The following is a 20,194-nucleotide window of genomic DNA, read 5'->3' on the forward strand; positions in this document are numbered from 1 at the left end:
TGGCAATCTTCAGTATAGCTGGCTTTGAAAGACTATGGGTAGGAACTTCCCAGAAATGAGGAAGAAGGAAATGTTGTAGTTAGCCTTCTGGACTTTCTTTTTAAAAACAGTGATAATACTTACTAGCAATGCTTAATAAAGCTTAAAACTGCTAGCAACTGTGGAATAACTTAAGAATTAAAGGCACTTCTTAGGCACTCCATATTTCAAGATGAAGCTCATGTATATATCAGCCCAACTCTCCCTTTTCCTTATTTTAAACATTGGCCAAGATTATTCAGGGACTTTCTCCTTTTTGCTCTGATTGTTACACTAGGTTCCTTAAATACTACATGCTTGTTAGTTCATCCCAGAACTGACACCCATGCTTCTTCCCTCATCTTCTGCCTCAGCTGCTCTTTCATCTGGATCATGATGGCATGTTACAGGGTTAATGCTGCATTGCTTGCTTTGTTTGAAAAACTCCTTGATCATATTCATCAAAATATTCACATGGTATTTTTAAGCAGTTAAAGAACTTTTGCCTTGGAAGATGGTAATTTGGAGAACTGCCCTCTCATTCTCACATTGATATATCATGTAAAATTTCCCATTGTGAGAGGCTCACTCAGGCCTGGTGTTGGGCTGGCCATGTAGAATTTTATATGGATTTATTTAATCCATAAGATTGGATCCTTGCTATTTTACATGCCAACGCATTTTGGCATTCAGTTCAATTCTATCCCCAAGAAATAGCTTAGCCTAGGGTACTTCTGAAAATTGCTAAGGAAGGGATGGATCTAGGCAAGGGTCAAAACCTGTGGGATAAGATTTTGTAAAATAATGAGCATTATATGTGTAACCAGGGCACTTGAGTGATTCACCAGTACTACCCATTGAAAGAAGAAATATGTTCATAAGTAGGTGAAAGTTTTTAATTCATAGAGAAGGGTGAAAAAGAGGATTGTGAAGGAAGATGAAAAGGAAAGGACATATGTTTGTTCTAGTAGAGAGGGGAGTCGGCAGTGTAAACAAAATTTCAGTAGTCCCTTCTTACCATGGTTACTTCTGCTTTGAAGTACAATCCCCACCTTCCCTACTTTATTACTTTTTTCTCCTTTTCTGCCCCCCACCTTTTTAATTTTTAAATTAATTTCCTCTTTTCTGGGCTTCCCTCTCCAGCCCTCAGTGTGCCAGTCCTCTCCATAATTGGTTATTATCCCACGTGGATGCAGTCCTGCCATGAATGCTCATGGCTTTTCTGGCTGCTCTGCCTGCCCCTCACCAAGTGAGGACAGAGGGTCTTTCTCTGGGGTGTGCTTGAATATGTGCTGAGCTGGCCTGCCCTGGCTCTTCTTCTAATACATATTAATGCTTTTTTCTTCCTGACGTATGAATACACGATCATTTGATCATTTGCTGTTTTCAATGTTCTTTTTGTGCTGACAGAGAAAGAGATGACTTAATGTCTGCACTAGTTTCCGTGAGGAGCAGCTTGACAGAGATGCAGCAAAGAGAAGTAAGTGCTTATGAGCAGGTGAAACAAGCTGTGAAAATGACTGAGGAGGCCAACTTTGAGAAAACCAAGGCAAGTCTAATAAAATAAAGGCATGCCATAATTGCCTTTTTTTTTCTTTTCTGAGTATTTGTTTGGTTATTCTCCATAGCTAAAGTGTTTTTTTCCAAACACACAAAGTGAATACCAGTTTGTTAATGTTGACTTTCTAAATTAAACAAATTTGCTCTTTGGAGAATTCTTATTCCCCTGCAAATTCTCTTGCTGTATCACTATTGAAAGAATAGTATTATGATGTGATACAGTACTTTGAGAGACTTGTATGCTTAATCTTTTTATTTGCCGATAACTTTTAATGCAAAGTGAAACTATTAGCACCCATAGTCACCCATTTGTGTATGCTCATGTATGTGAAGACAGATTTTTTTCCTCTATACCTGGGAAAGTTTGAGAACATCCAGATATGCCACAATAATAATATATGTGTATTTAATAGCATCTTTAGCTATGAGTCTGTATCCATTGTGTGCTTAAGTCAAACACATTTAATGATAATGATAATGACAGTAATAGTTAACACTTAGTGATCAGGCAGTGTTCTAAGCACTTTGAATAGTAGGAGGTTACTGATGATTCATTTCTGTGTTTGGGGGCCACACCTTAAACCATTAAAGTTGCTATGTATTTTCCCTAAACACACTAGCCACGCTTCAAGTACTTAGTAGCCACATGTAGCTAGTGATTACTGTATTGGTCAGTGCAGATATAGAACATTTCCATTATCACAAAAAATGCTTTAGATAACATTGGTCTAAGCCATATAGTAGCATCACTATTTTATTAAACTATTGGGCTAATCACCTTTATATTAAGCTTCTCCTCAGTCATTGCCTTACCCATTTATCTCTATCCAGACCATCTTTAACTCTTCCTAGACCATTTGACCCTCATAATGCCCCTATGCCTTTTGAAACTTATGTTCATTCTGACCAAATGCCCTAACATATTTTACTTCCTCAAACACTCTTACGTCTTCCTTTGGACTGACTCTAGCTGTCCCTTGCTGATGTTATGACCCTCAAAACCTCCAGTGAAGCCCTTTGCTGTTCATTTTATCTCATGTGACTGTGATGGAGGGGTCAGCATTCATATCACCCCATACTGCCGTTTCCAGGCCTTTGCTTTCGTACCTACTAACTCCTCTTTGAAGTTAGTTTACCACTTCTCTTTGAAATCATCGTTGATTCTCCTCTCCCTAATTTTAATCAATATAAACTCTCAATCTGGAAGACACTATTTGATATTTTTTTTTAAAGAAAATCATCCATCACTTGGGTTTATAAAATAGTTGTAAGATCTTTGACACCTTTTAAGAGCTTTAGCCTCTGACACTTTTCCCCCTTGTCTATGTCCTTTCAGGCTGCTATAACAAAGACACCTTAGACAGGGTGGCTTAAACAACAAACATTTATTTCTCATAGTTCTGGGAAGTGCAAGATCAAGGCACCAGCAGATTCGGTGTTTGGTGAGAGCTCACTTTCTGGTTCATAAACAGCTCTCTTCTCACTGTGTCTTCACATGGTGGAAGGGGCAAGGGAACTCTTTGAAGTCTATTTTATAAGGGCACTAATCCCATTCATGAGGGCTCCACCTTCATGACCTAATCACCTCCCATAGGGCCACCATCTAATTCCATCATATTGGGGGTTAGATTTCTACATGTGACTTCTGGAGAGGCACAAACATTCAGTCCATAGCACCCTCTACTTTATCTCTTTTCATCATTCTGAAAGGTTTCCACATCCATACTGTTAACATATGCAACATCTTAGTCCCGACACACTTTGCTTTCCTTAACTCTAACTTTCTATGTTCTTCTGTAACTCCCACGTGAACTGAAGGGTCCACGAGATCTCAAACTCTAAAACTGATCTCTCTGACCAGAGCCTTTTCTCTTCCTCCCTATCTCAGTTAAATCTACTCAGTGTCCTCATAACTGCCTCCAGTTCTTCTACCTCTTCTCATATCTCATTTTATCTATTATCTTCAGGCTGTTCCTCTTCCCTTTCCATTTAGATGTGAATTTTATGATCTCAAACTAAATTCATTATATTCACTTCATCAAAACAGCTGTGTTCTCTACTCGCTGAATGGCACTTTTGTCCACTGTCATGCCCTGATTGGGAACTGGATGTCATCCTCTCCTTTGGCTTCCAACCAGTCACTAAATAAGAGTTTTAATCCTTGAAGTTTGCTTGAATTCTTTCCTCACTGTCACCTTTCTTGTTCAGGATACTATAATCTCTGGATTCATGAATTATAACATCCCTTGTCTCTTTTCCTTCACTCCATTCCCTACAATGCAGCTAGAAGTGATCTTTCTTCAAAGCAGATTTTATCATGTGACTCTCTGATTAAAATCCATCAGTGGTTTCCCACTGCCTTCAGCGTAATCTCCAAACTACTTCACATGCTTATGAGGTCTGTCCTAATGTGCTTCCTTTCAACCCTTTAGTGTCACTTTTTACTCTCCTCCAACAGACTCAGCCCCTGTCAGCTTGGAAAGGCAGTAGAATTTAGAGGTTGAGCATGGTCTTAGTAGAGTTAGCAAGACCTAGATTCAACTTCCAGCTCCACCATTCACCAGCTGTGTGACCTTGGGCAAGTTATTTAGTTCTCTGTGCCTCAGTTTTTCTTCATCTGTGAAATGGAAATAATATCTGACACATAGGATTTTAATTAGGACTGTATTTTAAAATTTACATCTGTTATCTTATAGAAACTCTGGCACAAAATATTTCTTCAATAAGTAGTTGTGGTGATGGTGATGGCTATTAATCCCTGTGTTTATGCCATGCTTTTTCTAGCCTCTGGGTCTCTGTACATGCCATGCAAATTCTTCTCCACACCATTGCTTGGATATTTTCTTCATCCTTCATGCCACTGTCTCTAGAAAATCTATGATCTCCCATGTCTAGATTTGATATACCTCTTATGTACTTTTAGAGCAGGGTTTCTCAACCTTGGCATGGTTGACATTTTGATGTACATAATTCTTTGTTTTAGAGATTGTCCTCCATGCTATAGGATATTTAGCAGCATCTCTGGTCTCTACCCACTAGATTCCAGTAGCGCATCCCTCTCCCCCAAGTTCTGATAACCAAAGATATCTCCAGACACTGCCAAATGACCCTGAGGGGGGTGGTGCAGAATTGTCCCCAGTTGAGAACTACTCATTACAGCATTTATCAAAATGTATTATTATTGGTTGTTTGTTTGTATCTTTCATTAAACTTTAAACTCCTTGGCAGGAAGTAACTTGTCCATCTTGTCACTATTAAATCCCTAGTATCTTACATAGTGTTTGGTAAGTAATAGGTACTCAGTAAATATCCGCTAAGGGAATTTCAGTGTGCTCTCAGTAACACTCTAGAATTCTGTTATTCTTACCTTTCCAATTTAACTACTTTACCAGTGCCACGTGAAAGTTAAGCCAAATCATACATGTTTTTCCTATCATTTTCAGCCTATCAAGTGTTACTGAGGGAAGCCATGTAAGAAAGCAACAATGAATTCCACAGGAGAGTAATACCAGTCACGTTCAGTGTATAAGTACTGTTTAGCAATTCTTTTCCTTGCAGTTGACTACCACATATACTTTTCTAAATTTTATTTTATTTTATATTTTTTAACATCTTTATTGGAGTGTAATTGCTTTACAATGGTGTGTTAGTTTCTGCTTTATAACAAAGTGAATCAGCTATACATATACATATATCCCCATATCTCCTCCCTCTTGGGCCTCCCTCTGACCCTCCCTATCCCACCCCGCTAGGTGGTCACAAAGCATCGAGCTGATCTCCCTGTGCTATGCGGCTGCTTCCCACTAGCCAGCGATTTTACGTTTGGTAGTATATATAAGTCCATGCCACTCTCTCACTTCGTCCCAGCTTACCCTTCCCCCTCCCCGTGTCCTCAATCCATTCTCTATGTCTGTGTCTTTATTCCTGTCCTGCCCCTAGTTTCTTCAGAAGCTTTTTTTTTTTTTTTTTTTTTAGATTCCATATATATGTGTTAGCATACAGTATTTGTTTTTCTCTTTCTGACTTACTTAACTCTGTATGACAGACTCTCCGGCCATCCACCTCACTACAAATAACTCAATTTGGTTTCTTTTTGTGGCTGAGTAATATTCCATTGTATATATGTGCCACATCTTCTTTATCCATTAATCTGTCGATGGACACTTAGGTTGCTTCCATGTCCTGACTATTGTAAATAGAGCTGCAATGAACATTGTGGTATGTGACTCTTTTTGAATTATGGTTTTCTCAGGGTATATGCCTGGTAGTGGGATTGCTGAGTCATATGGTAATTCTATTTTTAGTTTTTTAAGGAATCTTCATGCAGTTCTCCATACTAGCTGTATCAATTTACATTCCCACCAACAGTGCAAGAGGGTTCCCTTTTCTCCACACCCTCTCCAGCATTTATTGTTTGTAAATTTTTTGATGATGGCCATTCTGACTAGTGTGAGGTGATACCTCATTGTAGTTTTGATTTCCATTTCTCTAATGATTAGTGATGTTGAGCATCCTTCGATGTGTTTGTTGGCTATCTGTATATCTTTGGAGAAATGCCTATTAAGGTCTTCTGCCCATTTTTGGATTGGGTTGTTTGTTTTTTTTGATATTGAGCTGCATGAGCTGCTTGTAAATTTTGGAGATTAATCCTTTGTAAGTTGCTTCATTTGCAAATATTTTCTCTCATTCTGAGGGTTGTCTTTTCGTCTTCTTTATGGTTTCCTCTGCATTGCAAAAGCTTTTAAGTTTCATTAGGTCCCATTTGTGTATTTTTATTTTTATTTCCATTACTCTAGGAGGTGGGTCAAAAAGGATCTTGCTGTGATTTATGTCATAGAGTGTTCTGCCTATGTTTTCCTCTAAGAGTTTGATGGTGTCTGGCCTTACGTTTAGGTCTTTAATCCATTTTGAGCTTATTTTTGTGTATGGTGTTAGGGGGTGTTCTAATTTCATTCTTTTACATGTAGCTGTCCAGTTTTCCCAGCACCACTTATTGAAGAAGCTGTCTTTTCTCCATTTTTCATTCTTGCCTTCTTTATCAAAGATAAGGTGACCATATGTGCGTGGGTTTATCTCTGGGCTTTCTATCCTGTTCCATTGATCTATATTTCTGTTTTTGTGCCATTACCATACTGTCTTGATTACTGTAGCTTTGTAGTATAGTCTGAAGTCAGCCTGATTCTTCCAGCTCCGTTTTTCTTTCCCAAGATTGCTTTGGCTATTAGGATCTTTCGTGTTTCCATACAAATTGTAACATTTTTTTTGCTAGTTCTGTGGAAAATGCCATTGGTAGTTTGATACGGATTGCATTGAATCTATAGATTGCTTTGGATAGTATAGTCGTTTTCACAATGTTGATACTTTCAATCCAAGAACATGGTATATCTGTCCAACTGTTTGTATCACCTTTCATTTCTTTTATCAGTATCTTATAGTTTTCTGCATACAGGTCTTTTGTCTCCTTAGGTAGGTTTATTCCTAGCTATTTTATTCTTTTTGTTGCAGTGGTAAACAGGAGTGTTTCTTTAATTTCTCTTTCAGATTTTTCATCATTAGTGTATAGGAATGCCAGAGATTTCTGTGCATTAATTTTGTAGCCTGCTACTTTACCAAATTCACTGATTAGCTCTAATAGTTTTCTGGTGGCATCCTTAGGATTCTCTATGTATAGTATCATATCATCTTCAAGCAGTGACAAGCTTTACTACTTCTTTTCCGATTTGGATTCCTTTTATTTCTTTTTTGTCTCTGATTGCTGTGGCTAAAACTTGCCAAACTATGTTCAATAACAGTGGTGAGAGTGGACAACCTTGTTTTGTTCCTGATCTTAGTGGAAATGGTTTCAGTTTTTCACCATTGAGACTGATGTTGGCTGTGGGTTTGTCATATATGGCGTTTATTATGTTGAGGTAAGTTCCCTCTATGCCTACTTTCTGGAGGGTTTTTATCATAAATGGGTGTTGAATTTTGTCAGAAGCTTTTTCTGCATCTATTGAGATGTTCATATGGTTTTTCTCCTTCAATTTGTTCATATCACATTGATTGATTTGCGTATATTGAAGAATCCTTGCGTTCCTGGGATAAACCCCACTTGATCATGGTGTATGATCCTTTAAACGTGCTGTTGAATTCTGTTTGCTAGTATTTTGTTGAGGATCTATGTTCATCAGTGTTATTGCCCTGTAGTTTTCTTTCTTTGTAACATCTTTGTCTGGTTTTGGTATCAGGGTGATGGTGGCCTCGTAGAATGAGTTTGGGAGTGTTCCTCCCTCTGCTATATTTTGGAATAGTTTGGGAAGGATAGGTGTTAGCTGTTCTCTAAATGTTTGATAGAATTCGCCTGTGAAGCCATCTGGTCCTGGGCTTTTGTTTGTTGGAAGATTTTTTTTTCTTTTTCAGTACGCGGGCCTCTCACTGTTGTGGCCTCTCCCGTTGTGGAGCACAGGCTCCAGACGCGCAGGCTCAGCGGCCATGGCTCACGGGCCCAGCCGCTCCGCCACATGTGGGATCTTCTCGGACCGGGGCATGAACCCGTGTCTCCTGCATCGGCAGGCGGACTATCAACCACTGCGCCACCAGGGAAGCCCTGTTGGAAGATTTTTAATCACAGTCTCAATTTCAGTGCTTGTGATTGGTCTGTTTATATTTTCTGTTTCTTCCTGATTCAGTCTTGGCAGGTTGTGCATTTCTAAGAATTTGTCCATTTCTTCCAGGTTGTCCATTTTATGGGCATAGAGTTGATTGTAGTAATCTCTCATGATCCTTTGTTTTTCTGCAGTGTCAGTTGTTACTTCTCCTTTTTCATGTCTAATTCTATTGATTTGAGTCTTTTCCCTTTTTTTCTTGATGAGTCTGCCTAATGGTTTATCAATTTTTGTTATCTTCTTAAAGAACCAGCTTTTAGTTTTATTGATCTTTGCTATCATTTCCTTCATTTCTTTTTCATTTATTTCTGATCAGATCTTTATGATTTCTTTCCTTCTGCTAACTTTAGGGTTTTTTTATTCTTCTTTCTCTGATTGCTTTAGGTGTAAGTTTAGGTTGTTTATTTGAGATGTTTCTTGTTTCTTGAGGTAGGATTGTATTGCTATAAGCTTCCCTCTTAGAACTGCTTTTGCTGCATCCCATAGGGTTTGGGTCATCGTGTTTTCATTGTCATTTGTTTCTAGGTATTTTTTGATTTCCTCTTTGATTTCTTAACTGATCTGTTGGTTATTTAGTAGTGTATTGTTTAGCCTCCATGTGTTTGTATTTTTTTACAGTTTTTTTCCCTGTAATTGATATCTGCTCTCATAGCATTGTGGTCAGAAAAGATAGTTGATTTGATTTCAGTTTTCTTAAATTTACCAAGGCTTGATTTGTGACTCAAGGTATGATGTATCCTGGAGAATGTTCCATGAGCACTTGAGAAGAAAGTGTATTCTGTTGTTTTTGGATGGAATGTCCCATAAATATCAATTAAGTCCATCTTGTTTAGTGTATCATTTGAAGCTTGTGTTTCCTTATTTATTTTCATTTTGGATGATCTGTCCATTGGTGAAAGTGGGGTATTAAAGTCCCCTACTCTGATTGTGTTACCATCAATTTCCCCTTTTATGGCTGTTAGCATTTGCCTTATGTATTGAGGTGCTCCTATGTTGGGTGCATAAATATTTACAATTGTTTCATCTTCTTCTTGGATTGATCCCTTGATCATTATGTAGTGTCCTTCTTTGTCCCTTGTAATAGTCTTTATTTTAAAGTCTATTTTGTCTGACATGAGGATTGCTACTGCATCTTTCTTTTGATTTCCATTTGCATGTAATATCTTTTTCCATCCCCTCACCTTCAGTCTGTATGTGTCCCTAGGTCTGAAGTGGATCTCTCGTAGACAGCATATATATGGGTCTTGTTTTTGTATCCATTCATCCAGTTTGTGTCTTTTGGCTGAAGCATTTAATCCATTTACATTTAAGGTAATTATCTATATGTATGTTCCTATTACCATTTTCCTAATTCTTCTGGGTTTGTTATTGTAGGTCTTTTCCTTCTCTTGTGTTTCCTGCCTAGAGAAGTTTCTCTAGGATTTGTTTTAAAACTGGTTTGGTGGTGCTGAATTCTCTTAGCTTTTGCTTGTCTGTAAAGATTTTAATTTCTTCATCAAATCTGAATGAGATCCTTGCTGGGTAGAGTAATCTTGGTTGTAGGTTTTTCCCTTTCATCACTTTAAATATGTCCTGCCACTCCCTTCTGGCTTGCAGAGTTTCTGCTGAAAGGTCAGCTGTTATCCTTATGGGGTTTCCCTTGTATGTTATTTGTTGTTTTTCCCTTGCTGCTTTTAATATTTTTTCTTTGTATTTAATTTTTGATAGTTTCATTAATATGTGTCTTGGTGTGTTTCTCCTTGAATTTATCCTGTATGGGACTCTCTGAACTTCCTGGACTTGATTGACTATTTCCTTTCCCATATTAGGGAAGTTTTCAACTATAATCTCTTTAAATACTTTCTCAGTCCCTTTCTTTTTCTCTTGTTTTTCTGGGACCCCTATTATTCGAATCTTGGTACGTTTAATGTTGTCCCAGAAGTCTCTAGGACTGTCCTCAATTCTTTTCATTTTTTGTTTTCTTTATACTGCTCTGCAGTAGTTATTTCAACTATTTTATCTTCAGGTCACTTATCCGTTCCTCTGCCTCAGTTATTCTGCTATTGATTCCTTCTAGAGAATTTTTCATGTATTGTGTTGTTCATCATTGTGTCTTTGCTCTTTAGTTCTTCTAGGTCCTTTTTAAACATTTCTTGTATTTTCTCCATTCTATTGCGAAGATTTTGGATCATCTTTACTATCATTACTCTAATTCTTTTTCAGGTAGACTGCCTATTTCCTTTTCATTTGTTTGGTCTGGTGGGTTTTTACCTTGCTCCTTCATGTGCTGTGTGCTTCTCTGTCTTCTCATTTTGCTTAACTTACTGTGTTTGGGGTCTCCTTTTTGCAGGTTGCAGGTTTGTAGTTCCTGCTGTTTTTGGTGTCTGCCCTCAGTGGCTAAGGTTGGTTCGGTGGATTGTGTAGGCTTCCTGGTGGAGGGCACTTTGCCTGTGTTCTGGTGGATGAGGCTGGATCTTGTCTTTCTGGTGGGCAGTACCACGTCCAGTGGTGTGTTTTGGGGTGTCTGTGACCTTATTATGATATTAGGCAGCCTGTCTGCTAATGAGTGGGGTTGTGTTACTGTCTTGCTAGTCGTTTGGCGTTGGGTTTCCAGCACTGTAGCTTGCTGATAGTTGAGTGGAGCTAGGTATTAGCATTGAGATGGAGATCTCTGGGAGAGCTTTCACTGTTTGATATTACATGGAGCCGAGAGGTCTCTGGTGGACCAGTATCCTGAACTCGGCTCTCCCACCTCAGAGGCACAGGCCTGACACCGAGCTGGAGCACCAAGACCCTGTCAGCCACATGGCTCAGAAGAAAAGGGAGGAAAAAAAGAAAGAAAGAAAGAAAAGTAAAATAATTTTATTAAAATAAAAAATTAATAAAAAAATTAAAAAGTAATAAAACAGAAAGAAAGTAAGAAAAGAGCAACCAAACCTAAAAACAAATCCACCAATAACAAGCACTAAAAACTATACAAAAAAACAAAGAAAAATAACGGATAGATAGAACCTTAGGACAAATGGTAAAAGCAAAGCTATACAGACAAAATCACACAAAGAAGCATATACATACACACTCACAAAAAGAGAAAAGGGAAAAAAATATATCTATATATATAAAAAAAAGGAGGAAGAAAGCAACTGAATCAATAAAGAAATCTACCAATGATAATACACTCTAAATACTAAACTAAGATAAACATAAAACCAGAAACAAATGAAATGCAGAAAACAAACCCCAAGTCTACAGTTGCTCCCAAAGTCCACCATCTCAATTTTGGGATGATTCATTGCCTATTCAGGTATTCCACAGATGCAGGGTACATCAAGTTGACTGTGGAGATTTAATCTGCTACTCCTGAGGCTGCTGGGAAAGATTTCCCTTTCTCTTCTTTGGTTGCACAACTCCTGGGGTTCAGCTTTGGCTTTGGCCCCGCTTCTGCGTGTAGGTTGCCTGAGGGCATCTTTTGGGAAGTCTGATATCTTGTATCAGTGTTCAATAGGTGTTCTGTAGGAGTTGTTCCACATGTGGATGTATTTCTGATGTATTTGTGGGGAGGAAGGTGATCTCCACATCTTACTCCTCCACCTTCTTGAAGGTCTCCCTACCACATGTACTTTAGACTAGACAGGAATGCCACTTTGTTCATTTTCCCAACTCCACTCTTAGCACCTCACTCTCAATAGCTGACCTACTTTACTGAGATCACAACCAACTGACAAGAGCCTCATCAACACTTTCTCATCCCTCAAATGTGTCTTCACATTTTTTTCTTTCTTATCTGGTCCTCTTACTTCCCAAGATGAATCTCTCTAAGTTCTTGATATCTCCTACTTCTAGGGTTTCAGGGACATTGAGACATTTGTTATCACATCTTTCTTGTATCTTCCATCCTTCATTCTCCATTGTCTTTACCTTTGTAGCTTTCCATTCACTTCTGAACACATTGCAGTCAGTCTTTTAACAAATTGTAGTCTGATTTCATGCTACTGAATTGGCCACATTATGGTCACCAGTCACTTCCTGATTACTAAACCCAGTGACTTCATCTCAGTCCTCATTTGACCCAACTCCAGGAAGACATTAACTGTACTAGCATAACATATCATCATTTCCCCTTGATTAATCTGATATTTCACTCTGTGGGTCCTCTTTGCATTGCTCTTGTCTACTCTTCCACATGTCTTTTAATTTGTTTTCCACAAGCCTAGAATGCAGACATTCCTCAGTCAGTTCCTAGCCGTCCAGCCATGTTGCCCTAATTTCCAGGACTTTGTGTCTCCCCCTCACTTGACCACCTCCACATTGTGCCTTTAGCTCTAAGAACTCCTCTGTGCCCCAGACCTACATTTCTTGCTTCTACTAGACCTCTTTTATGGATGATATGCCATTAGCATCTGAAACTCTACACCACCAAATTGGAAATTCTCTCCTCCTTACTGTCTATCACTCCTTTTCCTTCTATAATTTTCTGTATTATCTTTTCTCAGATAATGGTATTATCATCTTACCAACAGCCCTGGCTTGGAACCTTTAAAATATCTTGGGTCCTCCCCATTCCTCACTGTCAACATCCAATCAGTTATCAAACTCTCACCGTATCTTCAAAAACCCCTACTAAGTTATGCCCGCAGCTTCCATACCTATACTCCTGCTCTGGTTCAAGTCTTCACATACTCTTATGTGGCCTATTGCAATAGCCTTCTAATTGGTCTCCCTCAGGTCTCTTTCAATTCCAGTATATCTTTCACATTGCTGCCAAAGTTCTCCTAAACTGTAAATCTCCCTGTTCAGGCAGCTCTCTTCTTGCAGTAGAATAAGACAAATCCTTAGCATGACCTTCCAGATCTTTCACAATATGGTCCCACTCTAACTTTTCTAGCCTTATCTTTCACTACAAGTTTTCATATAACCTATACTGTTTCTATAACGTGACCTACAATTGACTATTTCCATGAATTTGCTCATGTTGTACTTTCCTGCACTGTATCCATCTGTGAAGTATCTATTCATTCTATGAGGGGCAACTCAGATGGCAGTCTTCTCGGAAGTTTTCCCCAGCACCTTCTTGTTTGAATTAATCTCTTCCTTCTCTGTATTCCTAGCAAGCTGTGTATAATTTTTGTGGCTGTTTACATAGCCCTCTCCACCAAAAGCCCTTAAAAACCAGGTCTGTGACATCTATCATTGTATTCTTCACATGGCCATTTACATATTAATTGTACAATAAATGTTGTTGAACTGATGTAAAGTTAATTATTAGCTTTAAATATTAGTATGAATTTTTGTAATTAGTGCTTTTAAAATCTTAGTGGTTAAGAACTAGAAAGGCTATTGTGTATTGTAAATCTATTTTTCACTAAGTTAGTAATAACTCAAGGATTGATTTCTAAGCAGTTTACAAAATGCAGTGCAAGTCTGGCAGTTTTTATCTCTAAGGTATGTTAAAACATACTAGGGGAGAAAATATTTGCAAACGAAGCAACTGACAAAGGATTAATCTCCGAAATATACAAGCAGCTCATGCAGCTCAATATCAAAAAAACAACCCAATCCAAAAATGGGCAGAAGACATAAATAGACATTTCTCCAAAGAAGATATACAGATTGCCAACAAACACATGAAAAGATGCTTGACATCACTAATCATTAGAGAAATGCAAATCAAAACCAAAATGAGGGCTTCCCTGGTGGCACAGTGGTTGAGAGTCCGCCTGCTGATGCAGGGGACACGGGTTCGTGCCCCGGTGCGGGAGGATCCCACGTGCCGCCGAGCGGCTGGGCCCGTGAGCCTGCGTGTCCGGAGCCTGTGCTCCGCAATGGGAGAGGCCACGGCAGTGAGAGGCCCGCGTACCGCAAAAAAAAAAAAAAAAAAAATGAGGTATCATCTCACACTGGTCAGAATATCCATCATCAAAAAATTTACAAACAATAAATGCTGGAGAGGGTGTGGAGAAAAGAGAACCCTCCTGCACTGTTGGTGGGAATGTAAATTGATACAGCCACTATGGAGAACAGTATAGAGGTTCCTTAAAAAACTAAAAATACAACTACCAAATGACCCAGCAATCCCACTACTGGGCGCATACCCTGAGAAAACCATAATTCAAAAAGAGACATGTACCACCATGTTCATTGCCGCACCATTTACGATTGTCAGGGCATGGAAGCAACCTAAATGTCCAACGACAGATGAATGGATAAAGAAGATGTGGCAGATACATACAGTGGAATATTACTCAGCTGTAAAAAGAAACAAAATTGAGTTATTTGTAGTGAGGTGCATGGACCTACAGTCTGTCATAAAGAGTGAAGTAAGTCAGAAAGAGAAAAACAAATACCATATGCTAACATGTATATATGGAATCTAGAAGAATGGTACTGATGAACCTAATAGCAGGACAGGAATAAAGACGCAGATATAGAGAATGGACTTGAGGACGCCAGGGGGGAAGGGGAAGCTGGGACGAAGTGAAAGAGTAGCGTTGACATATATACACTACCAGATGTAAAATGGATAGCTAGTGGGAAGCTGCTGCATAGCACAAGGAGATCAGCTCGGTGCTTTGTGACGACCTAGACGGGTGGGAGAGGGAGGGTGGGAGGGAGGCTCAAGAGGGAGGGGATATGGGGATATATGTATACATATAGCTGATTCACTTTGTTGTACAGCAGAAACTAACACAACATTGTAGCAATTATACTCCAATAAAGATGTATAAAAAAAGTATTAGGAATTTTGCTTTCTGAGATTAAAGAGTGAAACAGCATACATATTTTAATTTTAAAACCAACTACTTTATTACTGAGTTATGAAATGGTTACTTTCTTCTTATAGTTCCTTAACATTTGTTGCCACCTAGTGTTCTATTTTGCATATTGCATGCTAAATAAGTAGAAGCAATTACATTACATTACATTAATATTGTATTATATCATGCCATATCATATTCAGTCCTCCCTCTTTATCCATGGGGGATTGGTTCCAGGACAGAAATCTGTGACTGGTTGAAACCTTGGATGCAGAAACTGTGAATACAGAACCTGCAGATAAGGAGGACAGACTATATGTACTTTTACAGTGGCAATGCAAACACCTGAGAATTTTATCAGAAAATAAATCTATAACATGAGAAAATTATAGTGCCATGCATGGATTCAGTTGTGTAACTTCTTTGGATCAAATCCCTATTCTGCCACTTTCTAGGTCTGTGCTCTTGGGCAAGTTAGTTAATGTCTCAAAGCCTCAGTTTCTTATCAACAGAGTGATAAAAGCCACTTAAAATTCAGTGAGAGAGTTAAATAAATTAATCCATGTAAGCTATTTAGGAAAGTATCTGGCACACAGTAAGTGATCAATAAATGTTTTTGTTTTTCTTTGAAATTTGCAAGTCATTACAACTGGGAATAATTTTAAAAGGGAGAAAAAAAATTAACCTGGGAATAAATGAAGGTAGAAAAGTAGAGGTTCTTGCAGTGATGTTTTGGTAAAGCTACAAGATAAAAAGGTTAACTGGGCCTTAGACCTGCCTGCCTCTATTGGAAGGGAAATTGTTGGCTTTGGCATGATGTTCCCATGAGCATATCTATAATGAGATAATCCTCTAAAGAAATTTTTTTTTTTTTTTTTTTTTTTTCTGTACGTGGACCTCTCACTGTTGTGGCCTCTCCCATTGCGGAGCACAGGCTCTAGACGCGCAGGCTCAGTGGCCATGGCTCACGGGCCCAGCCCGCTCTGCGGCATGTGGGATCTTCCCGGTCCAGGGCACGAACCCGTGTGCCCTGCATCGGCAGGCGGACTCTCAACCGCTGCGCCACCAGGGAAGCCCTGAAGAAACATTTTTTAAAAAATACCAACCCAGGGCTTCCCTGGTGGCGCAGTGGTTGAGAGTCCTCCTGCCGATGCAGGGGACACGGGTTCTTGCCCCGGTCTGGGAAGATCCCACATGCCGCGGAGCGGCTGGGCCCGTGAGCCATGGCTGCTGGGCCTGCATGTCCGGAGCCTGTGCTCCGCAACAGGAGAGGCCACAGCGGTGAGAGGCCCGCGTACAGCAAAAAAAACAAAAAACAAACAAACAAACAAACAAAAATACCAACCCAGAAGGTTGAATAAATGTCCCCCCAAACTTTTTTTTTCCTTTTTAAGTATTCAAATTATTGTTTTCCTTAGGCTACAGCAGAATCAGAAAGGCAAGAATTAGAAACCCGAAGTAAAAGGAAAATCAGAAAAGCCTTGAGCATTTGATTGCAAGCACAAATGTAGAATATAATGTTTCTTGATATGTACATTATCTTCCACAAGACAAAAACAAATTATAAATATCTTGGAAGTGGGAGATAGGGATAGACTGACTGATAGGTTCCTAGTAAGGATGAGTTTATCAATTAATAATCAATAGTTTGCATTATTTGTAAATTAAATGCCTAAAACATGTTGAAAATCATTTTTATGTTGTGGGCTATGTTTCATAAAAATGAAAGCATTTTCATAAACTTTTAAGTTTACGTTCATAAGTGTGGACTCTATTATTCCTCATAGTTCTTTAATCCTATAATCATGAATTCTCTGATCACAAGGATATCTAGGAACCTAACCCTAGCACTTGGGAAGGACTTTTATATTTCCTAAAAGAGTTTCCCTATTTTAAGAATTGAGTTGACTAGGTACAAATTTATTTTGGAAAATGTTTTGACTCCATTAAGATAGTAATGCATACTTTTTGGTTTAATAAAACCAGGACTGGGAATATCAAGTCCAATAAATTATGTTTTGAAAAATGTGTTACTGTGGCCAACAAAGAATGACCACAAATAAATTTCCCAGAAGAGAAAAGGCCCTTTGAAGATTGAGTCTACTGGAGGGTGAGGGTTGTGTAAATCCCCAACTCCCTAAGACCTACAGCCATTTCCACCAAGAAAGGGATTGTGCTCAGGGAAAGAAAGGAGCCACGACCTTGGGAACCACTAGGAGAAATGGCAGCCGCAGATCCCAAACTAACTTGGTCACCTGTGAAGATCCATCAGTTAATTGGGTTGGCCAAACATCTTACGGAAAAACCCAAACGAACTTTTTGGTCAATAGTCTTTGAGGATTTGGTTATATGCCTTTACTGAATGATTATATGGAGTATAATCAGGGAGCACTGAGTCATCTGGGATTCTGAAAACTAGGAGAGTAAGTCTTAGAATTAAAAGACAAAGCTTTAATGGAAGGAATGTATAAATATTTATTTAGTAAACCCAAATCTTGTATATGAGGACCATTGTAAGATTAAATGACTTTTCTAATTCCAAATGTTACTTAATATTTTCTTCATTGTGACCAGACATATATATTAAAATCAAAACAAGCAAAAGCTATTTTATATGGAATCATTGGCTACAAACCAAGAGTGATCAATATCCAGTTTTTAACCTAATATTTTTATTCAGTGTTTCGTTACTGCTTTCATACTCACCATGACCTCTCAGTGGTGGGTACTCCTCATAGAAGGCCATCCATGAAACCAAGGCTTCAGCAACGGTTTTGTTTAAGTGATTTACAACTTCTCCCTTGTGCTTTTTCTTTATATTATCTTAGCGTTAGGCCTCTTACCTGTCAGGATCATTTACTGTTCCTTGTTCTTGAATTGATTGAATTCTTTGAATTGACTCTTTAGTTGCTCTTCATGTTAGCCTGATCTTCAGCAGTTCCTTCCACTGTTCCTGTACCTAATAAGGTTGATTCCTGAGTTTTTATTCAGTGAAAAACCTTCTGATTAAATGTATTAGTTTATATTCCATAATCATTTTAGTCTTTCATGATATTCATGTATCAGTGAACATTATGAACATTTTTATTAGGTTCATAAAAAATATTTTACACAAGAGCAATTGTGTTCTGAAGCGCAAAAATCTCTAATTCATAGTATTTCAAGCTCCAAGGGTTTAAATTATAGAAAAATTATGCTTTTCCATTTCTTTTAAAATCTAATGTAAAATTTTATTTTCCAGACATTTTCAACTGGAATTGGACTTGGGACTGACTCCCTAGGAGAATCTTTTTTCAGGCATTTTATTTGCTTATCAGTTAATCTGGGACAGTTGCATTTTATCCTCAGTTTTTATGCCTAGGAGTATAGAACATTTCCAGAAGAGTTTGAAAGAAATTAGGGTTTAATGATCTCATGATAAAAAGAAGAAAATTCACATATCCTAGATATTTATTGTCTATATTTATTATAGCTTTCACCAGAGGGAAGCATAGCAATGCATAGAGCTTACAGTGCTTACTGAGACTGCTTCCATCTCCATTAACACCAACTGTGACTATCATTTTATAATTACATAGTATATAAGTCATATGAGACTTGAGTTTCTTTCTCTCAATTCAGGGGAACACAATAGAGGTTGAGTGAGGAGGATATAATGAGGAGCCACTGGGATGAGACTAAGACACCATAGTATGACTCAGATTTTCTATGTCAAGCACCTTAATTTTATTTTTTTCTTGAGATTTTGAATTTAGTTTATTATTGTGTGTTATGCATAACGATATTGTAAATACAGCCAAAAGGAAGTTAGAGAGAATTTACTTCTGGAAATTCAGAGTGGGAAATTTAAACTAAAGGACAATTATCGACTTTTAAATTGCCAGAAATGAAATATAACACTTCTCATTTTACAAAACTAGGTAGTAAATGCTGTTTTGAGTCTTTCCTTATCTAAACTTGATTATTACTTAATTTTTACTTTAGTTATGTGTGTAAGGAGAGTGAACCAAATCTTATCGTACTTATATTTAAGGAAGCTCAGTTATTATATAAACAGTAAATGCCTGTATGTAATGATAAATACATCTCATCTTAAAATTTTGATCTGTTTATCATTTAAAGTACAAATAATTTTTAACCATGTCGAGATGAAAAATCAGTTAAATTAGATACTTATATATTTCTTGTAGTATAAACATGATATATAATTGAAAATACTAGAACACTTGGTTTTTCTGATCCCCTTTTATAAAATTCAGACTCCTCTGTGGCCCTTATCAAGGTTTGTTACCTGAATTTTCTTAGTTGATTAGTTAATATAGCCTTAATTGTGCAAACTGAAATATGTGAATAAATACAACATTTGAATACATGTAACATTTGAATACATGTAACATATGAATCAGTAAGTGGTGTTGACAAACAAATACAAAAATATTCTTTACTTTGACTTTACAGTGAGTTGTAACTATTTTAAATACAATCAAAGCTTAATTGTCTTATTTCCCTCTCATTTCTTCTAAATTCTAAGGTCCCATTTCACTCTGTCTTATTCTGGCAGGCTTTAATCCAGTGCGAACAGTTGAAGAATGAACTGGAGAAGCAGACAGAGCGACTTGAGAAAGAACTCGCATCTCAGCGAGAAAAAAGAGCCTTTGAGAAAGAGATGATGAAAAGAGAAATAACAAAAGAAAGACAGGACATGGGCTCAAAGGTATTTAAAGGGTTCAATTTGTTATCGACACTGCAGAAGAAATGTTTGTGGTGATATAATTGATGAGTCTGCAGGTTGCAATTCTTGAATGATCTTTATTTAAAAAATTTTTTAATATCTTTATTGAAGTATAATTGCTTTACAATGTTGTGTTAGTTTCTGTTGTACAACAAAATGAATCAGCTATAAGTATACATATATCCCCATATCACCTCCCTCTTGAGCCTCCCTCGAATGATCTTACATGTTTAAACCATTTAAGTAGTCAAGTTGCTTATAACTTAGAGTTCATAAAAATTTTCTATTCCTCAATGTGTTTCTCAATAGAAGTTATATTCTCTGACCTTTCCAAAGAAAATAATCAATTAGATTTCATGATAGGAAAATGTGAAATTTACTCTAATCCTGCCATTGTGTTTGATTCCCTTTCTGTTTGTCAGAGGAGAGCAGGTACTCTGCAGATATCCAGATTTTATTTCAAGCTTGGTTAAATCAAGGAGAGATGACTCCCCCATTTCATCCCC

The 20,194-nt window shown here is 37.8% G+C and overlaps 1 protein-coding gene across 13 annotated transcripts in view; it reads left to right on the forward strand.

The window, feature by feature from the left end:
* SDCCAG8 (SHH signaling and ciliogenesis regulator SDCCAG8) overlaps window positions 1-20,194 on the forward strand; it is a 267,820-nt gene that overhangs the window by 66,880 nt on the left and 180,746 nt on the right. For all 13 annotated transcript variants that reach the window (XR_007478804.1, XR_004479471.2, XM_004284509.4 and 10 more), the window contains 2 exons: window positions 1,429-1,567; window positions 19,518-19,670. Coding sequence is in view for 11 of the 13 variants with exons in the window: in XM_004284509.4 (XP_004284557.2) it covers window positions 1,429-1,567; window positions 19,518-19,670 (292 nt within the window). In the remaining 2 variants the exon portion in view is untranslated. The remainder of the gene's footprint in view (window positions 1-1,428; window positions 1,568-19,517; window positions 19,671-20,194) is intronic.

The sequence above is a fragment of the Orcinus orca genome, chromosome 1 (assembly GCF_937001465.1).
Source record: "Orcinus orca chromosome 1, mOrcOrc1.1, whole genome shotgun sequence".
Classification (NCBI taxonomy): domain Eukaryota; kingdom Metazoa; phylum Chordata; class Mammalia; order Artiodactyla; family Delphinidae; genus Orcinus; species Orcinus orca.